The 23,601-nt window shown below is 44.9% G+C and overlaps 1 protein-coding gene across 5 annotated transcripts in view; it reads right to left on the reverse strand.

The window, feature by feature from the left end:
• Positions 1–1,185: 1,185 nt before the first annotated feature.
• The window catches only part of DNAJC13 (DnaJ heat shock protein family (Hsp40) member C13), a 100,444-nt gene continuing 78,028 nt past the window's right edge, over positions 1,186–23,601 (reverse strand). For 2 of the 5 annotated variants that reach the window (XM_037524375.2, XM_054688869.1), the window contains 15 exons: positions 23,115–23,228; positions 21,787–21,903; positions 20,730–20,907; positions 19,003–19,094; positions 17,333–17,432; positions 16,241–16,315; positions 15,917–16,029; positions 12,301–12,470; positions 12,110–12,152; positions 11,497–11,670; positions 9,930–10,109; positions 9,512–9,652; positions 7,911–8,054; positions 6,118–6,217; positions 1,186–2,008 (listed from right to left, as the gene is read on the reverse strand). In XM_037524375.2, coding sequence (XP_037380272.1) covers positions 1,911–2,008; positions 6,118–6,217; positions 7,911–8,054; positions 9,512–9,652; positions 9,930–10,109; positions 11,497–11,670; positions 12,110–12,152; positions 12,301–12,470; positions 15,917–16,029; positions 16,241–16,315; positions 17,333–17,432; positions 19,003–19,094; positions 20,730–20,907; positions 21,787–21,903; positions 23,115–23,228 — 1,839 coding nt within the window. In that variant the 3' untranslated portion in view covers positions 1,186–1,910. Of the gene's footprint in view, positions 2,009–2,597; positions 2,703–4,638; positions 6,218–7,910; positions 8,055–9,511; positions 9,653–9,929; positions 10,110–11,496; positions 11,671–12,109; positions 12,153–12,300; positions 12,471–15,916; positions 16,030–16,240; positions 16,316–17,332; positions 17,433–19,002; positions 19,095–20,729; positions 20,908–21,786; positions 21,904–23,114; positions 23,229–23,601 lie in introns of those variants that run through there. The other 3 variants (XM_037524368.2, XM_054688835.1, XM_054688920.1) reach the window with 2 other exon arrangements.

Here is a 23,601-nt window from a genome sequence, read left to right on the forward strand (position 1 = left end):
AATTCTAGATTGTGATCTCAAAGTTTGGGATTTTCTATAGGGGCCATTTATCCGTAATCCTCTGGAGGTAAAAGACAAAGACAGAAACAGAGAGCTCTTGATTTTTCATTTAAAATTTTGGCCACATGTTCTAATTTCAAGAGTTAATTATTTTACCAATATTTATGAAGACGCTGGGAATTTTTATCAATTTAGTTTCTAAGTTTTTACTAGCTTCAGATGAGAAAATTTTCCTTAACTTTGCATGCCTAGGACATGGTCCTTTGGCTTTATTTTGTTTCTGTGCTCTCAGGAGACCAAGCACCTTCCGAAAACAAAAGAACACTTTTTATAGGCCATGCACAGGGGAGACAGGAGAAGAGCTACATTAAGATCTTATCTGTTCGTAGCTTCTCATCAGATTTGTAACTTAACTCACACAAAGCTGCATCTGCACTCTTAAGTTTCTCGTTAAGACCAATTAACCTGGGGCCTCCCGGGTGGCTCAGTGGTTGAGCGCTGGGTTGTGAAGCTGCCCGGGGGGCTCTAGTAGCGCCGGTTCGATTCCCGGCTGCTCCTCGAGCCCATGGCCTCTGCAGCACTGGTTCAATCCCAGGCTGCTCCCCAGGCCCGTGGGCCTCTGCGGCGCCGGTTCGATCCCCAGCTGCTGCCCGCGGCCCCTGTGGCGCCGGGTGAATTCTCTCACCCACCCGCGCTTCTGACTGTACCCCAGTGCATGTATAAACAAACAAATAAAAACATGCCCCTATTAAAAAAAATTAACCTGATAAAACTAAACTTTTTACAGGCCCAATAAGCAATGTAGAAGTTTCAAAATCATCCTGTATAGCTTGTTATCAAGTCTAAAGTAACAGCAGTTTTCACCTTAAACAGTGTAGACTTCAAGATTAGAATTTTCTAGCCGTAGAACAGACTGGAACAGTATGTCGATGAGGTGAACAAAAGGAGTCAAGCTCCCGGCACAGCTGGAAGGCAGCAGACACGCCGTCAGGCCGGCACCCCCCGCCAGTCCAGGCGGGCACTGGCAGGCCCTGCTCCTACCCCGGCGCGCCCGTGTTTATTGGTGCTGTGACGGGGTGGTCCCCGAGAAAAGGGGGGTTCCAGGTTCCCTGCCCTGCCCAAGGGAGGAGAAGCTGGAAAGGAGGGAAGGGGGGGAGCCAGGAGGGGGAGCGTTCGCAGGGGGAATTAGACAAGAACAAGTGTCTCTCATTAACAAAGCAGTTCCCTTTATTTTTAAAATTTTATGTACACATATGAATGATCTGTATAATGTACATTCAATATAGAAAGCTTTATATATTCGATAATGTATAGAACAGTTCACAATTACACTCATCTCTTACATAACATCTTGACATTGTTTTTAAATTTTAAAATTTTTTGCACAAGCTCCTTTTCATCCAATTTGGTAAAGCCAGTGACACCCCCCGCCGCGCCGTGAGCTCCGGGCGATGACCGCGGCGAGGGCGCCGGTGAAGGGGCCGGCGGAACCTGCTAGTGTTTAACGGGAGGGGGCGGCAGCGGGAAGCCCCCTTTTCTGGGAACAAGAGACTCAGCCCAGCCCCACGGCACGCTAGCTCAAAAAAAAAAAAAAAAAAACAACAACGAAACACATTATAAAAACTAGGAAGTCTTGTCTTGTTGATTCACAGTCTTGTAAACAGGAAAGGAAGGACATGTGCTCACACCGCAGGAAAGGAACGTCTCGAGGACCCGCGGCGGCCGCTCCCGAGCGCCTGCGGGACACGGGACACAAGTAGCATCACTGACTTTTTTTCCTAAATAAAAATATACTTATAGAAAAAGGAATAACACTGTCATGAACCAGGAGAAGGCAGTAGGAGTTCTCGTCACCGTCGCTGCAGGAATGTGGCGGGCGCCGGCGCTCACTGTCCCCGGAGCGCCCGCTGCTAGCCGAGCTCGCCGGCCTCGGGGTCCACGGGCGGCGGCAGGCTGGGCAGGACGGAGGAGGACGTGCCCGCGGTCAGGTAGCCGGCGACGCCAGGTCCTGCGAGGGGAGAACACGCGTCCAGGTGAGCGGGCCCGTGCGCGGGGAGAGCGACCAGCGCCAGCTCAGCTGCGCCACGTGGGCGCCGGGCGCCGCCTCTACCCCGCGCCAAAGCTAAGACGCGCGTCAAGACCACGCTGGCTGCAGTCAGGCCGGCGTGGAATGGCGGAGTCATTTCCTTCTCACGTCCGAGAAGTTTAGTCTTTCAGAAGCTCCTGGGGCTGGAGGGCGGCTATGCCGGATGCGGGGGACCGGCGGGGGGGGGGGGCCTGTGCTCCGCCCCCCCAAGTCCCACTCGGGACAATCCCGGCAAACGCGCCCACCGGCACGCAGGCGGGCCGAGCTCGTCCCCACGGGCCAGCGCCCCAACGAGGCCGCCGCCTGCCGGGGGGAGCAAGGAGGCCGTCGAGGGGCGTCCTCCGCGGCACCCTCTGCCCCGAGCATGCGGCCCGGGCCAGCCTCTAGCCGGCCGCGCCCCGAGAACGCGCAGGACACACCGGAGCGAAATCCCGCGCCCACGGCCCGGGCGGGAACCCCGCGGGCCCCGGCGGTGGGGCGGCATGCACGGAGCACGGAGCGGAAGGTTCTCTACCTGTCAGCTACACAGAAGCGAGCAAGCTGCCTGGGGAGCGGGTCTAAAGCCCGCCCCGGAGGTGGAGGGGGCTGCTGCCCGCGAGAAGGGAAGGAGACACACCTGAGGAGAGAAGAGACGTCAGCAGGAGGGCGAGGGCGGTGGCCGGGCGCCCCGGCAGGGCGCGGAGGGCGGTGGAGGCGGGCCGGCCCGGGGGACGGGGCAGGACTCGGGGTCCTCTGGGGTGGCCTCCCGGGCGCAGGAATCACGCCTCTCCGGGCCCGCGGGAGACGCCCCGCGACGCCCGCCCCGGGCCAGGCGGTCGCGGCGCCTTGGGGAGCGGCAGGGCGGCTGGGGAGGCCGGGCAGGGCCCCCGGACAAGCTCCCGACCGCCGCCGCGGGGCGTTTCCCAGTGGAAGCCGCGCGCCCGGCACTGGCACCTGCTCTCGTGCTGCCCGGACGCGACTGAAAACTTCCATCCGCGGGGAGGGGGGAGGGGGGAGGGCCGGGCGCAGCCGAGGAAGACGCCGCGGCGGGCGGGCTCTGGGAACGGAGGCGGCCCGGGCACCTCTGGGTAAGTCTAAGTGGTGACACGATGGGTCTAGAAAGGTCCAGAAGAAACCAAATTCCAGCCCCGCCTCCCTGTCAGGAGACTCGGCCACGCCGCCCACACCCCGGCTCTCCCCGGGGCCGGCCAGGAGGGCGCGCGGCAGCGGGAGGCGCGGCTGCGGAAACAGGACAAGAACCCCGCAAACGGCACTGGCCGGCGGGCTCGGGGCGGAGACGATGCTCGGCCTCACCGGTTGCTCGCCGGGTCCCAGAGTGAAGGGACCCCGCGGCTCTCTCCTGGGGTCTTGGGCGTCGGAGGAAGAAGGGAATGGAGCCAACTCTGGGAGCCGACGGGCTGCACCTCCCCCAGGCGGCCCGGGAAGGGCCCCGCTGCTCCCTGCCTAGAAACACGCAGCTCGCCAGCCCGGGAAAGCCTCTCCACCTCTGCTCATTCTCTTCCCTTCACGGGTTTTCTAGTCGCGATAACGCAGGGGTCGTCCCTGCTGACATTACTTGATGGGGCCTGAACTTCCCAGTGAAAGCTTGTCTCGGGCCTCAGGAATGGCGCGTCCCCAAGGGCCCCGGGCAGGGAGCAGCTAGTCTGTCTGCAGCGCAGACAGAGCAGATCACGTGCCAGGAGGGCAGCCGCAGGGCACCACCAGCCTGTGACCCTGCCCAGGCCTTGCCCCCCTCACCCTGAATCGCGAGCCTGTGACCGGGCGCGCTGTGCAGCAAGCAGGGAGAAAAATGATCAGTACATTTCGGGTCCGCCCCACCTTACTTTAAACTAATACTTGACTTTCCTCGATCCCACCCCAACTTCTAACCAAAATCCACTCACTTGCCAAACTCGCCCCAAAGCGCGCGTTGGAAGGGCGGCTGCAGCGCGTCCTCACACCGGGCTTGGAAGTTGGTGAGAAGGCGGCCGTGAGAATGCGCTCAGGACCGAGGGCGCTGTGGGTACAGAGTCCGCCCCACACGCCAGCCACACACGCCGCGCCCGTGCGCACGGGAGGACTGGCCACTAGACGCACGTGCCCTTTCACCAAACACAAGACACACAACACATGAAGGGAAACGCGCACACAGGACGAGCGGCAGCAAGTCCGGCCAATCCCACCGCCAGCGCTTACCCCGCCGGCCGGTCCTTGCAGACGGGACGGAGCGGCTGCCGGCAAAGGCCTCTCAGACACCTAAGACTGCAGCCAAAGAACACCGCAGCCCGAGGGTGCTCGCAGCTGGTTCCCATCACCCCGCGCGGAGGTGCCTGCACGTTCCCGCCCCGGCCTTCGGGCCGGCCCCAGAAACACCAGGCCCTCTGGAGACTTGGCTTACACCATCCTCCCCTGGACTGGCTTGTAAGGAACTTGCTGTCCTTGCAGCCAAGGCAGTGAAGGAATCGGTAAACCCCTGCCTGCCTTCTCCCCACTCCCTCTCCCGAGCCCCACGGTTCCTCACCCCTCACTGGCAGGAAACTTCACCCCCTGTCCGTTCCCCCCACAATGAGGGAATCTGAATGGGGGAGAGACCAACCAAATGACTTGTAAAGGAAGCTGAGGTCTCTAAAGATAGATCCCTCTCTCTTCCACAGACCTTGTGGCCCACAGCTGGCCAGCCAAGGGGCACCTGCAGCCTTCTTTCTGCAGGGTCAGGACAGCTGGCTGCCGGGGAGAACAAAGAGGCGGCCTTCCTGCAGGAAGCTTAATTTCAAAAAATCTATTCTTAGCTAGAAAAAAATACAGCAGATTTTCCAATCATAACATCTTCATCTACAAAGTAATAAATGTAATGCCTCAAAAATGTGGTCGCATGTACACTTAGGGAAAAGAGTTTAGAGGCAAAGTTTTTGGTGTGCCTTTGAGAACATACTTCTGAGAATCTACAGATTTACCTCAGATTTGAAGGCGAGATATGGCTGGGTCTGTCTCTCCACAGAGACCACAGGACAGGGGTGTTAGAAAGGGAACCCCTTGGACACTGCTCCAAGGCGCGCACACGACCAGCCAGAAGACAAAGTACTGTGGGTAACTCTTAGGGCTCTGCCCACAGATGTTAGCAGGGGAATAGTAAAGCTGTCACAGTGAAGGAAACAATTGTCACTACCCTGTCTAAAATTAAAAGCAGAAATTAAAACGCAGAACTTTCTCCAATGTTCCTGTTTTTGGCTATTCAGATCGGTCTTCATGATAAGCTTTGGTGCTGCCACTCCCACTCGGGATTACGAAGACAATTATGCTGGACAGAGAATACTAGGGTAATAATTTTTTTCTCTCACTTTTCCCGTGTCGCCTCTGCTAAGAGGAGGCCGCTACAGGTGCAGACAGACACCGAGAGCCACCAACACTCTTAAGGCTCATTTCAAATCAAACGCTTTTAAACCAGAAGTTACCATTTCTCTTCCACATACACAGAACAGCATGATGACCTTCTTAAACAGAAGCCTGTTATGAAAATGAATATTCTAAAATCACACAATGAGTGGGCCAAGCGCCCCAAGCTTCAGGACCGTATCACCCCTGCACCCCAAAGTAGTCACATCCTTTTGTGGCGCCCTATCTTCCTCCCAAGAGAGGACAAGCTTTATATACACAGTAAAATACGAACTAATCACTGGAAACAGGACTCCCCCCAGGAGGATACATATTTGGACTGAATCTGTTGTGTTGTCAGGAATGGAATGATGCTGCTGCTTCCTGACACCGCTGCTCCTCAGGGACATGCCTCTCCTGCCTCTGCACGTGCAAGAGAAACACTTTGACACTGCCTTGCTCCACACCGTCATTCATGAACGTGATCAGAATTGAGCAAAGTCTGTGTCTCAGGGAGCACACGCAGCCACAGCTAAAACCATCTACCCACCCCAGCGCCTCCAGCCCAGGAAGCGCCCAGCCTGGGAAACCATCTCGATGCTGCCTGCAGCTTAGGGCAGAAGGAAGGTCCAAATGGCTTCTGATACATGTTTTAGGGTAACCAATTAGATGCGGTTTACCTGTGAGGTATCCTGCTGTTTGAGAGTCAGAAATAAACAGATCATGTTTCTGATCTTTGAAGGCACTCCAGACCGAAGACCGAGACAGGATTTCATTCACCTGGGGGAGTAAAGCAAACTCTTTGAACATAAACCAATGAAGGACAGGATATTGGCAGATACAATTACAGAAGAAAAACCCTCCAAGACAAAAGGAAAAAAGTCAGCAAGGAGGGCCTCCCCGGTGGCGCAGCGGCTGAGCGCTGGGTTGCAAAACTGCCCGCAGCCTCTGCAGTGCCGGTTCGATCTCCGGCTGCTCCCCGGCCACCGGAGGAGGGTCCCACATGGCGCGCAGACCTCTCCTGCCGCCCGCTGCTCCCCTCAGCAGTGTACTTCGGGACTTCTGCCTGCAGTGAACTCTCACCCTCCCGCACTTCTGACTGTACCCAGTGCTTATATAAATAAATAAATCTTTAAAAAAAAAAAAAAAAAGGTCAGCAAGGAGACCTAATATTAATCAACACTATGCCAACACTGCCAGGCGCACCCCATTAAACAGACCTACAGGACCCCAAGTCAAACTTCCCTCTAAAGTTGGACTCTGTAATTTGAACCCAGTTTACCGACTTGGAACCTGGGCAGGACAATCCTGTCCAGTGTATCTTATGCGAGCAAGAGCTGGCGGATGGGGTGTGCCTTCACGGACTATCCCGGCGACGGGCTTGGGGAGCAGACGCTGCAAACTTGAACTAACATTTAAAGCAGTCGTGCATATTATGGGCTGTGGCCAGCGTGCTTGAGGAAACAAAGATGGTTAAAGCCGGAGTATGATTCTGTAACATATGTGTACATATGAGAGTCTAATGATGTATGTGTGAACATGTATTGGATTGAGATGAGAGACATGTTTGTTACAAGATTAAAAAAAGTTTAGGAAATTCCAACCTAGAGGACAGCGCTCACATTTCAGCGTTCAGATCACAAGTTGGCTGAACACAGTGTATGTAGGAGTCCATTCATATGAAATATCCAGAATAGTGGTGGCTGGAAGGGGCTCGAGGAGGGAGAAATGGTAAGTTACTACTTAATGGGCACAGGATTTCCTTTTGGGGTGATGGAAATGTCTTGGAAGTAGACGTGGCGGCAGCGGCACTGTTAATGCACTAAGTACCAGTTAACTGTTCACTTCAAAATGGTTGATTTTGTTCTGTAAATTTCACTTCATTTACATAGACCATTAAGTCGCTAGGGCTATATAGTGAGACTGAACGAGGAACTTCTCAGAAGCAACACAAAGAATAAAACCCAAGAGAAAAATGAAATTACAGAATGGGCCATAGGTCAGCAGTGACGCACTGGAAACACCTGCATACCAGGAAGCCGACAGTTTGTAAGTGCTGAGAGAGACAATGAAGCTATGATGATGCTTCTGTATATTTTTAAAAGGCGTTGTGGGGTGGCTGATACATGTGGTCATCACTATCCCAGAACTGAAAGCTAATCTTAACCAGCACTAGTTGGTCAACATTCTTTTATGCGGAAGAATTTTGGCCATTTCCGTCCTGAAATGTACAACATGCTCTCACTATCCAGAGTAAGAATTCTTTTGACTAGATGAATACACAGTTTGTGTTTTTCACTGGCTAACAGGCAGTCACGCAAGTCCTTCCTGGGGCTTGGGACCCACTGCACGTCCAGCCAGCAGGCCCACCCTGCCAGGAGAACCTGAGCAGAGACGGATGGGTCACCCAGGGCCGAGAGCCCCGGCTTCGAGAACCCCTTGTGTCATGGTCAGTCGCTCGGCGCAGACTCACCTGTTCTCCGTGCTGCAGGCTACGAGTCATTGCCTTGAGAGCTTTAACAATCTGAGCCTTAGTGGCTGCTGGGCTGTCCAGATTCTCAAGGCCAATGCCTTCGAGTAATTTTAAGAGGTATGGGACCAAGTCCACTTTCAGGGCCTAGAAGAGAGTATAAGTGTATGTGTATGTTACATGGGGGAAACAATAAGCCAGCCACTAAAGAAACCATTTCAACCCCAGGACCATGTCTGGAAAAGGACCTCCTTTTAAAAAATTTTTAATGCCAGATAGTTTTTCTCATATCTAAGGAAGATATTCTTATTTAATGACATTTTATTCCATGTCATCAAAGGTTCTAAATATCCTACATAGATTATTTTATTTGATCCTCCCAACATCTAATGAGAATCTTAATAGTGGAAAATCAATACACAGGGGTTAAACACATTCTCAGTCACAGAGGTAGGCCGCGATCTGCCATGACCTACATCTGGAACTGGATCTACAGTCACAGCCTGAGCTTTCAGCCATGGTACTGGGCCGCCTCCCCCAATGGCACCGCATTAGTGGGCAAAAGGATCTGGAATATATTAATATTTTTTCACATTTTCTGAAATCATCAACCTTTGTATTGCCACACGGAAGCCAGGCACTCCTCTGGCACACAGCTTTCACTGTCTGCTCTGAAACCCAAAAGGAAGAAGCGGAAGTAACGAACATTTAGTGCCCTCTTGCTGACAGCTACTATTCTCAGAGCCAGTCTGTGAGGGAGTGAGGACCACGTCCCTGTGCAGATGAGGAGCCCCAGTGCTGGATGCATCACGCCTGAGGTCACAGTGAAGTGCCAGCCACCAGGTGGTAGTGCCAGCTCGCGCTCTCCCCCATTCCACCCCCCAAGCCCGCTGTGTGACCCTCGGGGCATCCAATGATCCCCGAGAGCTGTATCCAGCGCTGTGAGCTGGCTTAAAGGGAGGTGGAAGGCCGGGGCGGGGAGAAGAGGAGGGACACACCGATAAAAATCACGGCCTGGTATTCGGGCTAAGAGTGCCCGAGGCCACCTGGTCCTCTGGCAGGTGATGCTAAACCCTGAAGGGTTTTAAAGATGAGAAGTGACCCAGTTACATTTAAGATTTGTAATTTAAAAAGACCACGCTCGCAAAGCTTTTTCCTTTAAGTCTGTGTTCTTTCTACCGGTGCCCACCAAGTCCCCTCTTCATTAGGTGGTTCGTCTGTCTCTTTGAAAAGGACAATAAAAATCTCGGCATGTTTCTTAAGCATGACTTAAGAGATAAGAATCTTCCAAAGGGGACAAAGCAACTCTTATAAAGAAACCTAGGATATAAGCTAAATAGATGATTAGCATTTAAAATTTAAACATCACATGAGTATTCTGAAGTTGGTAAGATTTTTGGCAGCTGGTGCCCCCTGCCCTGTGTGTATACGTCACTTTCAGGATGTGTGTGCACACAGAGTATGAAATCGTGCACGCACACACCCACAAGCTCCTTCCTACCTAACTTAAGCCAGGGAAAGCAATCAGCCCCGAGTCAGTGAGCACCTGCTTGTCTGGTGTGCGGGCTTTCCCCAAGTAGTGCGGGGTCTGGAGAGTCACTTACTTGTGCTACTAATTCACTCTGCTCCTTCTGAAACATTCGATTAATGGCTTCACAGGCGAGACCAACAGTATCTGGTCGCTTTTTCATTCCGTTCATCAGCGGGCCAATGGTCTCTAAAGATGCCATGGCTCGAACACACAGCTAAGGGCCCAGAAAGAGACGGTTACTTGTAGAGTTGCGCTCACTTGCATAGCACAGTACACACCACAGTAATAAAATCTATGAAAACCTACATCCAGGTCAATAATAAACCGAGTGAAATCACATCATTAAACAGGTTAAAGGTCACAGCACCATGGGGCACATCCACAGAGACGCACGCACGGTAGCAAGGGGATTTCCAGTGCACCGTGTGCTAGGCAGGAAGAGGGTGCACTAGCTGCCAGAGTCATAAACTACTGATGGGATGCCGCAATACCTCGTTTTCAGACAGGGCGTGGATGAGCCGAACGGCGCTCTTGGGGACGGCGTTGTTCCTGTGATTCATCGCCTGGATGACCTTGGGCAGGTGGCCCAACGGTGGGACCTGATCGGCCAGCTGTGGCTGCGCGCTGAAGAGACACACTGCTGCCATCGTTAGCGTTTCCAGAGTTTCTCCCTGGGGCGTGTGAAACCAATGGGCAAGTAAGCTATAAATACTGCTAAGGTCCTCGACATCCTTGGCAATTATTCCATGTTCCAACTAGGGATTCACAAGCTCTAGGCGCTGATACTCAGAACTGCTTTACAAATCCTGAGAGAACAAACTTCCCTATCTTGAAAAAAGGCATGCATTCAAAGGACTTGAACAATGTGGTATCTTAACCCCAGCAGCCCTGCACCGGGCCAGGTCCCATCTCATTTCCCAAAAACTAACACAAGGAATTTTCAGTCCAAGCTACAGAAATGTTGCTGTTTGAGAACATCGGTAAATTTCCCAGGTCTCTTAAAAATCCTGCTCTTTAACACCTCTGGCTACCACGATGCACCGCTATCGGGGACCTGACTGCAGCAACCACACACACCACTAGGCCCAGACACATGTCTCCAGGCTACATGGATCGTAAATGAACCTGGGAACTGGGGTGTGCCCAAAATGATCCAGGAGAAAATGTTATGTTTTTCCCTTTCTAAGTATGTGGCTTTTTAGGATTAAATTTTTTAAGCAAACTATGTTTGAGGTAAGAATCCTAGTAAAGAGAAAACATGTCTATGGAAATAGATAAAAAAAAAAAAATAGTATGCTAGATGTTTTTAAGTTTTCTTAAGCTAATGATAGTAACTGATAATTTCTAAGTACTTAACAGGTGTCAGACATTATGTTAACTATTTCAGAGCTCACTAAAAACCTCTGCAATCACGCCATGAGCGAGACAGCTAAGGCAGTCACGAGGTGGCGCCAAGTTGGAGCAGGGGCCCGGGAACATCTATGGCACAGTGTGGGTTCCTGGTTGTCTTGCTCTACAGCCAGCCTGTCTGATTCAACAACAGCCACACACCTTAATTATTTTCAACCTAAGGGGATTATATACCATGAGGATTTCTGACTCACCAAACCAAGACCAACACAACTTTCTCTCACTCCTGCTTTCCCAGTAGCATTTGGCTTTAAGCAAGGGCACAGGGTTCCCTCTGCCAATCATGCAGGATCAACCCTGCCATATATGGAAAACTGAGTAAAGAACACCCTAGCAGAACACCCTTGCAGGGAACAATTAACATTCAGGTTTCTCCTTAAAATTATACAATCACTGGAATTCGGTTAGCACTTCTATAAATATTGCAGAGTACCCACTCAATATAGAAACTTCCAACTCTGGCCCAGAAAGAACCATTTTACTAAATTGTTTCACTTTGAAAATACAAAAAAAAAAAAAAAAAAGCATGTGATATCTGAATTTAACTGTGGCTGCTCCATGAGAGAGGCAGTTCTGAATGCATGGAGAGTGAGGGTGGCACTTTAACAGGATAGTGAGCAAACCCTTTAGCAGATGGCTGAAGCTTACATGTGGATTGTTCTTCTCCAGGAGCTCAGTCAATCTTTCCAGCAGTGCAATAAGAAACTCTCTAGGCTTCCTCAGAACCCAAGCTGGCTGTGCAATGAAGATTCTCAAGAAAACGCCGCCAACAGCAAGTTCACCTTCTGCTTCTCCAAACACCACAGCAAAATCTTCAGGCAACTTTAAATAGAGAATGATAGCAGTCAGGTCACTTAGTAACCATGAGTAGAACATGAAGCAAGAAAGCAAATCCTGTTAAAGAAATGTTAATGAAATTACTCTGTCATTAATATAATCAAATTATAATCACTTTTATTTTCTCTTAATAAAGTTCAGAAAAGTTGACTGGATTATAGTCACTTCAAAAGCAAAGGTCTTACCTTTGTGTTTAAACCCTTAATTTTCTGGGGGACACCCACGTGTCGTAATGCAAAGTACCTAGTAGGCTGCCACTAAAATGGGCAGGAATTTTTTTTAAAATGTCAACAAAAACTAAAGTAAAATTCCTTAGCCTTAGAACAAATCAACCCTGCCAACATCTTGCTTTTAGATTTCTGGTTTCCAGAATTGTGACAACATAAATTTCTGTTGTATTAAAATAAATAAAAGCGTATTTTACCTTCCAGTTTATATCGGGGTTGTCTCGCTGATTTTTAAAGTGCCTTGGAAAAACAGAAAAAGGAGAGGGGGAAATATCAAACCTCAGTCACAACATACCCTGTCACGAGCCTCTGGACTAAGTCTCCGAGGCAGGAGTCAGGGAGAAAAAGGGCTGCTCCCGGAAGGCCACCTTGTGCCGCAGCTACTTACTCAAGCATCATTTCTCTGACCGTTGTGGACACTTTGTCTCGGGAACTGTCATTCCAGATTAACTCAGGATTTTCGTGAGTCCCTTCAAAAATGTGGACAGCGGCTTCGGGGTTGTCTCTCATGGCGTCCATGAACACGCTCGGGAGGAATTTCATCAATGTGATTCGAACCTAGGCGAGGGGGTTTAAGAAAAGATGAAGACCCACTGGGAACATCCCAGTCTGTGGCTTACACTTCCCTACCAAGGAATCCACCGTAACTTGGGTTTGGCTGACACGGGCCCTCGCCATTGTCCGCAAGTTCTGGCGTGGAGGACAGGTAAGCCTTGGTTCATGCAGAGGTAACTTTAGCAAGACTCATCACAGCCTGCTCCTACTTACCCATCCGGTTGCACTTCCCTCGGTCTCAAATTTAAGAAACTTTAACAAGTTCTTTCTCACTGGTGTGTAAAGACCCCAGAGCACACTCTGCACATGCCAGGCCCCCTTCCCAGATGCCCTGAGCTGGCCTATCCCACTCTCCCCAGGCCATGGGGGCCACATCCCCCACACATTTTTCTTAGGCTCCTTTGTGTCTTCCAAGTACATTTTAGTGCAGTCCCCCCTTTTTCTGATGTGTTGTTTAAAATTATACCGTGCTATTTTCCAAAAGGGATTTTAAAAAGCAGCCCAAAAAATACACCCAACACACTCATACATACCAAAAATTACCGTGGGCTTAATGATGAAAGGACAATAAAGGGTAAGACCTCCTCAGGTCCTCACATGGTTATCTCTCCTAGTGTCATTCAAGTCTCTGCTCAAATCTCACCTTAATGGAAACACTCCTGGGCCTGGCCTGCTTAGCCCCTGGCACACAGCAGATGCTCAGAAACTCGCTTGAATGAATGGAGACTATACTAATAAGAAGTCAGTGTCCAAAAAACATCAAAAGCTCCATACAGTTGCCAGTGATGTACCACAAATTTAGCTCTGAATTTTCCAACATTGGATGAACTAATGGAAACAATTTTAGTTACATGACAGAGAACATCCAGAGACTCGGAAGTTTTCACTATTCTTGATCAGGACAAAATTCAAAGAGGACGTGATCACTCATTAGTGTGTATACTACTAAACATTTAAGTCAAAAAAATTAGAAAATGCACAAGCCTTTACGTTATGGTCAGATTATACCCAGTTGTTCTAGTAAAGGGGTTTGAAAACTAGGGGCCGATATGGCCTGCCACTTAGTTGTGTACAGACAGTTTTACTGGGATGTAGCCTCGCCCATTCCTTCGTGCACCTAGTGCCCGGCTGCTCTGCTGTTAAAAGTAGCACACACCACATGGACCAAAGTATAAAATACTCCATGGCCCTTAAAGAGTTATAGCAGCCCCACCCCTACCTCACACTGTGTACAACAATTAACACAACTAGATTTAAGACACAGATACAAGAGTTAAAACTGTAAGACATAACAGGAGTAAATCTAAGCAGGTGAGTATTCATAACCCTTGAAAAAAAATTGGCAATGGTTTCTTAGATGAGATATCAAAAATACAAGTTACAACAATAACAGAAAAGACAGAATGGCCTTCACCCAAATTAAACACTTTAGTGCGTCAAGAGGCATCAAAAAAGTGGTAAGACATGCACAGAATGGGAGAAAATATTTGTATATCATGTATCTGATAAGCAACTGGTATCCAGAATATAAGAACGATCACAACTCAATAGTAAAAAGACAAATCGATTAAAAAATGAGCAAGGTTGTGAAGAGACATTTCTCTAAGCAAGATGCACAAATGGGCAAGTACTAGAGAAGATGCAGAGCAATATGAGCCCTCACACGCTGTGGTGGGAATGTAAAATGGTGCAGCAGTCACTTTGGAAAACAGCCTGACAAATCCTCAAAAGGCTAAACACTGTTAACCTATCATTCAGAAATTCCATTCTCAGAGAAACAAAAAGACATGTCCATATAAAAATTGTTGACAAATGTTGATGGCGGCATTAGTTAGAATAGCCAGAAAGTAGAAATAATCCACATTCTATCCATTGATAAATGGAAAAACAAAATGTGATGGATTTAAACAATGAAATATTTGGTAATAAAAAAAAAAAAAATGAAGTGTTGACATTTGCTACAACATGGATGAATCTCAAAAACATTACCCCACACGAGGGAAGTCCGTCACCAGAGACCATACACTGTATGGCTCTGTTTACATGAAATAAGACAAGCAAACCTATAGACAGAAAGTAGCGGGTGCTGGGGGCTAGGTGTTGGAACAAGAGGAATGGAAAGGGACTGCTAAAGGGAGTGGGATTTTTTATTTCCCGTGGATTGATGCAAATGTTCTAAAATTGATTAAGACAGTCCAATCAGTGAATATAATCAACTCACTGAATTGTACACTTTATAGGTGTGAGTTGCATGGTATGTCAATTATAATTCAATAAAGCTTGTTATCAAAAAGAGAAAAAAGTTTACTGACCCCAGTTCTAGAATCTCTTGCTGCAAATCATTCAGTTAAGGAGCTGATACTTGTATTTTTCCTATACAGAAAATTTAAGTGTAAATATATTCACCATGATAAAATTTGTCCCTCATGTGTTTCAAAGGTCAAAAAATTAGTGACGGGTTCATAGTTAATTCCAGTATATATTTTAAACATCTAAAAATTTTTTTAAAACACTGAGCTATTAGATATTACAATTATGTACTACCCAACTCTAATTTTAAGAAATCTCAATATTAAATGTCAATATTCATACTTCTGTGGACCCTTTCTCTAGGTATCTAAATCTAATCTCTCATCAACCCTGCTGATAAGATGTTAACCTTATTCCCAAAGTAAAACAATTTCAGGTCCTCTGACAGATTCTCAATGCCTAGATGGTGAGATCAGGCAAGAACAAAACAAAAACCAACTGAATCTCACTTGTGTCACTAACGTAAAATCAGACTCTGGATGTAGCGGGGGCAGGCAGCAGGGGGAGGTTCAGGATCCTTATTTCATGGTACCTCCAGATGTGTCTGAGGTGCGGAGTGCGGACTGACAGATGATGCTTAGGTGGGCACTATTCCTGTGATGCTAACCAGTAACAAAGTGGGCTTTGATTACACTTGTGTCTGGATGGAATTCTACTTAGAGATTTTGTTTTAACAAGTTCCCGCTCTACAAACTGGACCATGTGCCAAGACCGTCTGGTCATCTCCAGATCCAGGAATGAAAAGGCAGAACTGGGAAGCAGAGGTGCTGCTCACTCATGCATGTAAAGACTCCCTCCCCTCCCTGCCGGAGATGTGTCTTACTAACTGGACACTGAGTGCAGAAGGACATGGCGCCAGCTCCTTAACTAGCTACTTCCACAGGCTGATCCTCGCACTGCTCTTTCTTCAAGGAGATGAACAATTCATCCTCATAATCAAACATTCTCTTAAGACTTATCGATTCCAGGGGAGGCTTCTCTGATGGCAATTTTCTCAGACCCGCAATGTAAAGGAACAATATCAGGTATGTAAATTTTCCAACTTTCACACCAGGTCATTTTCTTAACTTCACCATCCCAGACTTTGGTAAAATTCAAAAGTATCAAAAGTAACAGAGCTTTAATAATCTTGTGCTCACCTTTGGGCCTATTAGTTTATCGGCTGTCATTTTAGCAAAAAGTTCTGCTGTTTGGGCTCGAACTTGTGGATGTGTCGAATTGCAGAACATATCCAGCAAATAAATCAAAGCTCCTATAAAGGAAAAAAAGAATTGGGGGTTTAAACAGAAAGAGTATGTCTATTCTAATCAGTAGAATTTATTTTCAACCTCATTTCAACTCAAAGATTTTTCCAAACGGTAAGCCTTCCAAAGCATTCTTTAATTCTCAGACTGTGCTAAACAGTCCCAAACAAGCTTCCTGAATACTGAACGTGACAGATAAGCCAGAACTCCATACATTACCTTTTGTCATTGCTTCTTTGATTATTTTTGTACTTGATGTTAAAGCATAAAGAGTTTCCAGAACAAGCTGACGACCTGCAGAATAAAAGACATTTCAAGGAACACATCACCATGTCATGTTACTGTAGGAACCAGGGGTGCCGCTTGGGGTGCTGCACTACTCTAGCCGCATCACATGTAAGTCTTCAGTAAGGCCGGCAGACAGGCAGAATCACGGCCATGCTATGGAAGAGATGCCAAGGACTAACTTAGCCAGGCCATGGTTTCACTAGCTAATGTGTATGGTTGGGTTCTGTATCGAAGTCCGACTGACTCCAGACTCCACACTGCCATGGGGGAACAAGCAGCAATTGGCAGCTGTAAGACACTGTTTCGACCTAAGACAGGATAGCATCCTTCTGACACAGTGTGTACCCCTCGCCACTTGTCGCTGAAATAAACCAGGCTACTTCACTTTACTCTTCTACAGTCAAATGGCAATGACAGGTGGGAAAGGAATAATGAACTGGCAATGACAGCGGAGGATGCCAGAAATTAGGTGGGGGATACAACTACACCAGACAACCGTGCAGTTTACCCGGAACCTACAGAAGTGCAGGCTGTTTTCAAGAAACCAGGTTGGCTAATTTTTTTAATTACTCTCATCTTGGCGGGAGCAGTATTTATCAGCATCAAATCTTTAAGGTACCAATAACAATAACTAAAAGCTACACACATTAATTTCTATCTTAGGCTAATTTTCTATCATCCAAGACCAATTATGTTTTTAATAAACCATGGAATATTATACCAATCTCAACTACTTATGTGGAGATTATTTCCAACAAATTGAAAATCCTAGGTTATTTTCCTTTGCTTTTGAAGCTCTCTTGCTCCAACTTTAAAATTTTGATAAAAGAAATGCAAAAGAATTTTATTAATCTATGTAAAACGTAATTAGGAAAGCAAATCTGGCATAAAGAATACCACTTAAACAAAATCAAAATAATGCAAACATGTCAGCAGAGGCCTGGTTCTGTATCATCTGAGAAACTACTTCTCTCTGGTTGGCTGAGCTGTGGCTTCTACAATTCTATCCGCCGAGATACGTACTTGATGGCAATGAATGTAGAAGAGCCAGTAAATTGGACAAAACCACTGACTCAGCAATATTGTTGACGCAATCTTGGTTAGACGTCACTATATTCACAACCTGAAAGTTAATCAACCGGACAATTAGATTCAGAAATAATTTCAGACCTACATCAATTTAAGTTGGATCTAAATAAATTTAAGACATCATAAAACAAAAACATTTGGAAGATAAAGTATTTAATTTTACAAAGAGTCATTTTAGGAGACTGGCTTTGTTACTCTGATCTTTTGAGAAATAATAGAAAGTGTTAATGATCATGTATGTATTATGTACAATAGCCTCCTATTAATTTAGAGGCAAGAATTAAATGTAATTATTTAACAAATAATTTAGCACCCATTCACAATCCTGAATAGGCCTTGTAAGATCTTCTAAGCAGCCATAAATGCACACCAGCGCATGCTCCAGAACTACAGGGCAGCAAGAGTGTACACCAGAGTGCTCTCCAACCAGATTCGGGTGGGGAGTGGCAGGGAGGTAACTATCCTCACTACTGGGACTCTTTTTTTGCATTTGGAGGGAGAGTGGGGATATCTCCAGCAACCAGCACAACAAAATGGGTCTATCTTTCCATTATAACAAAGTAAACATGCTATTCTTTCAAATATGACCTCTCAAGTCTAAATTCTGTAGTCCATATAAAAAGATCAATGTCATTTTTAACTTGAACCATTTCAAAGCAATGTATCCAAGATTTAATGTTTATTTAAAAAGTTACAAGGTACTTAAAGGCTTTAAGTAGAGAAGCATGACCCTTAACAAAAAGAATTTGCTTAAGATTTTTGACATTTTTGACTTGTATTATTCTATTAAAAATGTCTTTTAAAACAAAATGCAATCTAAAAACATCATACAAATCATTCACACACCATTCACAACTTGTTATTCTTTCAAATAAATTGTGTTACAAGTAGGATCATCTGAAAATAAGCTCCTGGGTGCCCCCTCTGAGCTGTCTGGCATTGAGCCACCTGTGATCGGAGACTTCCTGCTTCTGCCAGAAGAAAGGGCTGCATCCAAACAGCTTCCCAGGGCTGAGCAGTTTCATTCCCCTGGAAGAAGGGCCCCCACTTCTCCTGGCCTGCTGGGCAGCTGGCTTTCCTAGGTAGCTTCTGCAATAGCATCATGCTCCAGTCACTGTAACCCTCGCTGAAAAGGTGCTATTGTTCTAGACCTACAGGAAGGAAAAGCACCACCGGAGGGGGAGCAGGCAGGGTCTTCCCTCTAGATCACAAGCCTGGGCTCAACAAGTCTCTCTGTGTGAGGACAATGAAACATCAGGGAAGCCTGTCTTCTCCTACTGTTTTATCTGCAGATTCTAAGCTTTCCAAAAAAAACCTATTCCTTAACCCACACTACGTGACAGAGTACAACCCATCCCAAGTTCTACCGCACACTGCCATGAGCAGATGGAAACTGCTGTACAATGTTTGCTCTTCAAAATGAGCATATTAATTCAAATTTTAGAAACACATTCACTTGGCTTCATAGGCAAAATGAAGGAAAAAAAAAACCCACAGCACCATGCAAACGTTCACTCAGCTTGAGAGGGCGACAAATCAAGGCTTATACCATACACAGTAATGGCAGGAAAGATAACATGATTTTTAAAACAAAATTCTTTTACCTCTAAAGCCAACTGCTGCACTTGACCAGCACCATGGACTCGGAGAAGAGAAAATATTAATTTAAAGTGCCCAATGCATTCACTTTCAGAACCTGGGGAGTATGAACAAAATGTTTTTTGTTTTTTTTATTTTTTATTTCCAAGAGGATGTTCTAATTTATGAACCTTCAGAACAGATACACACTTTTACTGTTAAATACAAGTTGCTGAGAAGCCTTTCTCATCATTTGTGACATGAAATGACTTAAGTATCTAGAAACAGTAAATGTTAAGAGGCAAGGGTAAGATATTAGAGTTTCTTAGGTTTATTTGTTTTCATTTACAGACTCACCTCTAACTCTCAGATTAAAAGAAATTTATCAAACACACAATCCAAATCCAACTCCCAAATCAAAGGTGTAAGGTAGTAGCTTTACTCTTTGCCTCCAGACTTTGGGGCTATCCTCCCCAATCTAACTGTATTTTGGCAGAGTGTGACATCATCTGGCTTTTAATTAACACCAAGTTAAAACTCTGCCATTTGAAGACACATTACAAAGAGCTGATGGACACACATGAAGGACTCCTTGTGAAGACACATAAAACTGAATAGCATGCTTATTCCTATCCACTTCAAAGCCCATACCCACTGATTTACTAGCATTTTGTTACTAACATTTTGTTTACTAGCATATTTAATGGATATTAAATAAGGCTTTGTTCTATGTATTTTTTGCTATACAGCAGTAACATGTACCTCGTAATCTGTAATTTTTCTAGGCTTCATAAAATAATTCACTAAGACGCTCCCTCAACTTGAATCCGAAAATATTCTAAAATTCACTTCTTACCAGGTTAGAATTATTATAGATACAAATGTATATATATACAGACAAAAACCATACTTCCAAATTTTAAGAGCATTCATTCTTGATACATACATTACAATAAAATTTCTGCATAAGCCCTCTCTCATTTATAAGTTCCAACTCAACAATCTGCATTGTTACAATTACTTTGTACCTAATATAACACTAGTAATGTTCTACTCTACCAATTTCAAACAGTAAGAAATGAAGTGTTCTTTTGCTTTTATAACATGGCCTTTAATAACATCCCAATATATCTTGGGAATCACTAATTTTTCTAACAACATTTACTTACAGTTGGTTATTTTATTTGAATCATTTGTTGGCAATAACTAAAAACTCAATTTTAGTAGTACCATAATATAAACTGAAAAAATAAGTACTTGAAAGGTAACATTAAATGTTAATTAAAAAACTGGGGTTTTCAAGAAATTCAAATTAAATTTTTATTATTTGCGATTTTATAGACTACATTTGCTATCTAAATTATTTTTGGAAAAAAGGTTTTAGATTTTTACTCAGCCATCTCCCTGGAGATTTTTGGAAATGTCCTCTTATTGATGTTTAAGAACAACAACTAACTTTTATAATACCTAATGCGTAAGTCTAATCTAAGCACTTACACAACATTATCAAGTTATTCTGCCTTTCCAACTAACTGAGACTCATTTTCTCTTAGGAGATATGCATTTTTCTAATCATGGTGCCTTGATTTCTCTTTCTGGCCTACTGTTTATAGGTAGGGGAGTCAATTCTTAATCCTATACAAAGCATAACAGCATAACAACCAGGTATGATTTTCCTTGATAAAAGTCAAATACGGAATTTTTAGAGCTTGTCTATTTTAAGAATGTTACTGATCAAGATATAGTGATGTACCTGGATTATATTTTATGACATTTCTTAGAGCCTCCAAAGCCATTTCCACTCTTGGCAAGCGGTCTCCATGTTGCTCAGATTCCACCTTTGCAGCATGTGTGATAGCCATGAAAGTGTGGAGGTACTGGGCCTGGGAGCCAATAAAATCCAACAGACTTGCAGCAAACGCTTTTGGAACCTAAGTAGAGAAATATTTTAAAACAATTGAGCCCTTGGAAATATATAACAAGAGACTCCATAGCAAAGACAAAAACCTTCAGACCATGAACATGATTAAATTATACATAAGTTCGAATATATCTATGGATCAAGTGGGTAGGGAGGCATGGCCAGCAGGAAACAAACCCAACTGCAATAGAAAGTGTTTTGCAATGATTTTTGTCCCAACATCTGAGAGACCTGGTACAGAAGCTGACATACTCCCATCTGGTCTAATAAATTCCCTTTTTACCCCAAGAGCAAGCTCTAAAACAGTCTCATTTCTTCTTTCATTACAAAACAGTCACCCACCAAAACTTCCTCGTCACCCCCTACAAAAAAGAAAGCACAATAAAAAATTCCTACATGATCCCCAAGAAGAAAAGGCCCTTGGTGGTTTCTGAAAATGATTTGGGATCATCACAAGGGATGTAGCTCAGGCATCTTTTAAAATACCTTGTTGCTCTCCACCTATATTTTCTTATTTTCTTCTAACAACAGATTAGCGAAGGACTTCTGGTGGCCTGATATTCTATGGGGTGAGTGTGCAAATGGCTCTGCACTCCCAAGAGTGACTAATGAGTTGATGACATCTCTACATGACACAGTGGGTATCACTGTGCACAAAACAAAAGGAATAGCTGGGCAAGGAATAACTTCTATTTCAGCCGCCACAAAACTAAATTCTTCAGTACTTAAAATAAAGAGAACTTCAATGGCTACCCCATCACTTACCCAGGTTAGTACAAAGCAATTGGCAGAGAAAAGGCATTATTTCATTCTGTACAGCATAAAAAAAAAGAGTAGCTTTCAATAACAAATCAAAGTATCGACAAAACTAAAAAAGTAGAGAGCTTACCTCTAGCTGGAAAGTAGGGACTTCATTATACACCCTAACAAAAATTTCCCCCACAATAAGTTCTTTGGCATGATCACTGTAGACAAATTCTGATCCATAAGTTTTGTCACAATCACCCTTTTAAGAAAAGGAAATAAACTGTTAAATGGTGTCTGCTTTATAAATATATCCATTTTCAGTTTAATAACTGATAACTTGAAAAATCTGATCATTTTTCCAGAGGAAAAATGGGTGTACTCAATGCAATTTTAGTGTTCATAACTAGTAATATGAACTCTGGAAAAATAGGCATAAAATTATGTTTTTTTTTAATCCAAAGATTAAGATAGCTCATTTTAATATTTCAAAAGTTCACAAAGGTCAGCCAATGAAGTATCTTAGAACTAGTGTTTATAAAGTAAGAACTGCTTGGCTCTTCTCACTCCATCCAGCAGACACTTGGCCTAGTCAGACATAGGCTGATAAACAGAAGAAATGAACACATTTGGATTGGGTTTGAAAAAGCAACTGTTATATGAATGTGCTGGAAAACAGTCATTGAATAAAAAAGACAGGCAATATATTGGCTGAGAAATCAAGAAGTGAATCCATTTAAGGAAAAGAGAGAAAAGAACAACAGGAGAAAAACAGTTTGAATGGATAGAAATCACACAGAATTCAGGTTGAACTGAAATAATAAAGAACGTAAAAGAGATGATGTTATTATTTCTCCTCTAATAAAAGGACAGATGATGTACAGGACCACAATACCTATTCTCAGCAATGCATTCTCAAAGCTTCTGTCTCTAAGAAGTTCTGAGTATCACAAGGCAAGTTAAAAACAAATAATTCAGGAGACAACAGTGATGGTTATTCTCTAATAAATTCAGACTCAGAAACAAAACTGTCCTCTAAACCACAAAGACTCAACTATCTCACATATGGATTATCCACATCTGTTTCTAATCTCCCAGCCTACCAACTTGTTTTTTTCCATGGCTTAATAGCCTCACCCCTAGAAGGTGGCAGAATAGGAGGAATTATTCAATTTTGATACCAGAAAGCAATTTTGATTTATGCGGGAAAAGAGGATAAAGAGAACAAACAGTACCCTGGATACAAAAACTAGTTAAAAGAGAAAACAGCTCTACTTAAGTAGTAACAACAAATCCAAATGTATGATTAAATACAGTAAGCACGCTGTTCTTAAATGGGCCAAATGTTAGGAGGTAAAAAGGCTTGATTAACACCAAATGGAGAAGCAATGGGTTTCTGCGCCATCAATATTAAGTTAAATTTTCAGAGACCCCATTAAAGTTACCCACGAAATGTACACAACAGTAACATACTTTCTTAATCATGTTTTCTTGTTGGGATTCAAGAAATTCAAGTAGTTCTGCTCTTGTAGAATTGTTCCAAATCAAGTAGGGGTTCTCTGTGTTGCTGTTAAGCATCTTCAAAATCTAGGAGACAGAATATTACTATTTTGTAACATTTAGTAAAAAGTCATCATTGAAGGTATCATTTATTAAACCGCCTATTCCATGCCAAGTGCTGTAATATGTGCGTGAAATGCAGGGGATCACAGTAAGGATCTTGACAATTCTGATAAGTTTGTTGATAATCTATTTTGCAACTGAGAAAAATCAAGGCTGAGAGAGATCAAATTAATTTGCTGAGTTTTCACAAACTTTAAGTGGTGACACTGGGATTCAAACTTCAATCTGTTTGACTCCACCTTCCTAGCATTTGCTCTGCTATTGTAAAAATTAGATTGTTTGCCTCCATAAAAGACAACAAAAATTATTGTGTATCAGTAAACAAATATGCATGGTA

This window comes from Talpa occidentalis, unplaced genomic scaffold, assembly GCF_014898055.3.
Source record: "Talpa occidentalis isolate TD23 unplaced genomic scaffold, MPIMG_talOcc4v2.1 talOcc4.10, whole genome shotgun sequence".
NCBI lineage: Eukaryota > Metazoa > Chordata > Mammalia > Eulipotyphla > Talpidae > Talpa > Talpa occidentalis.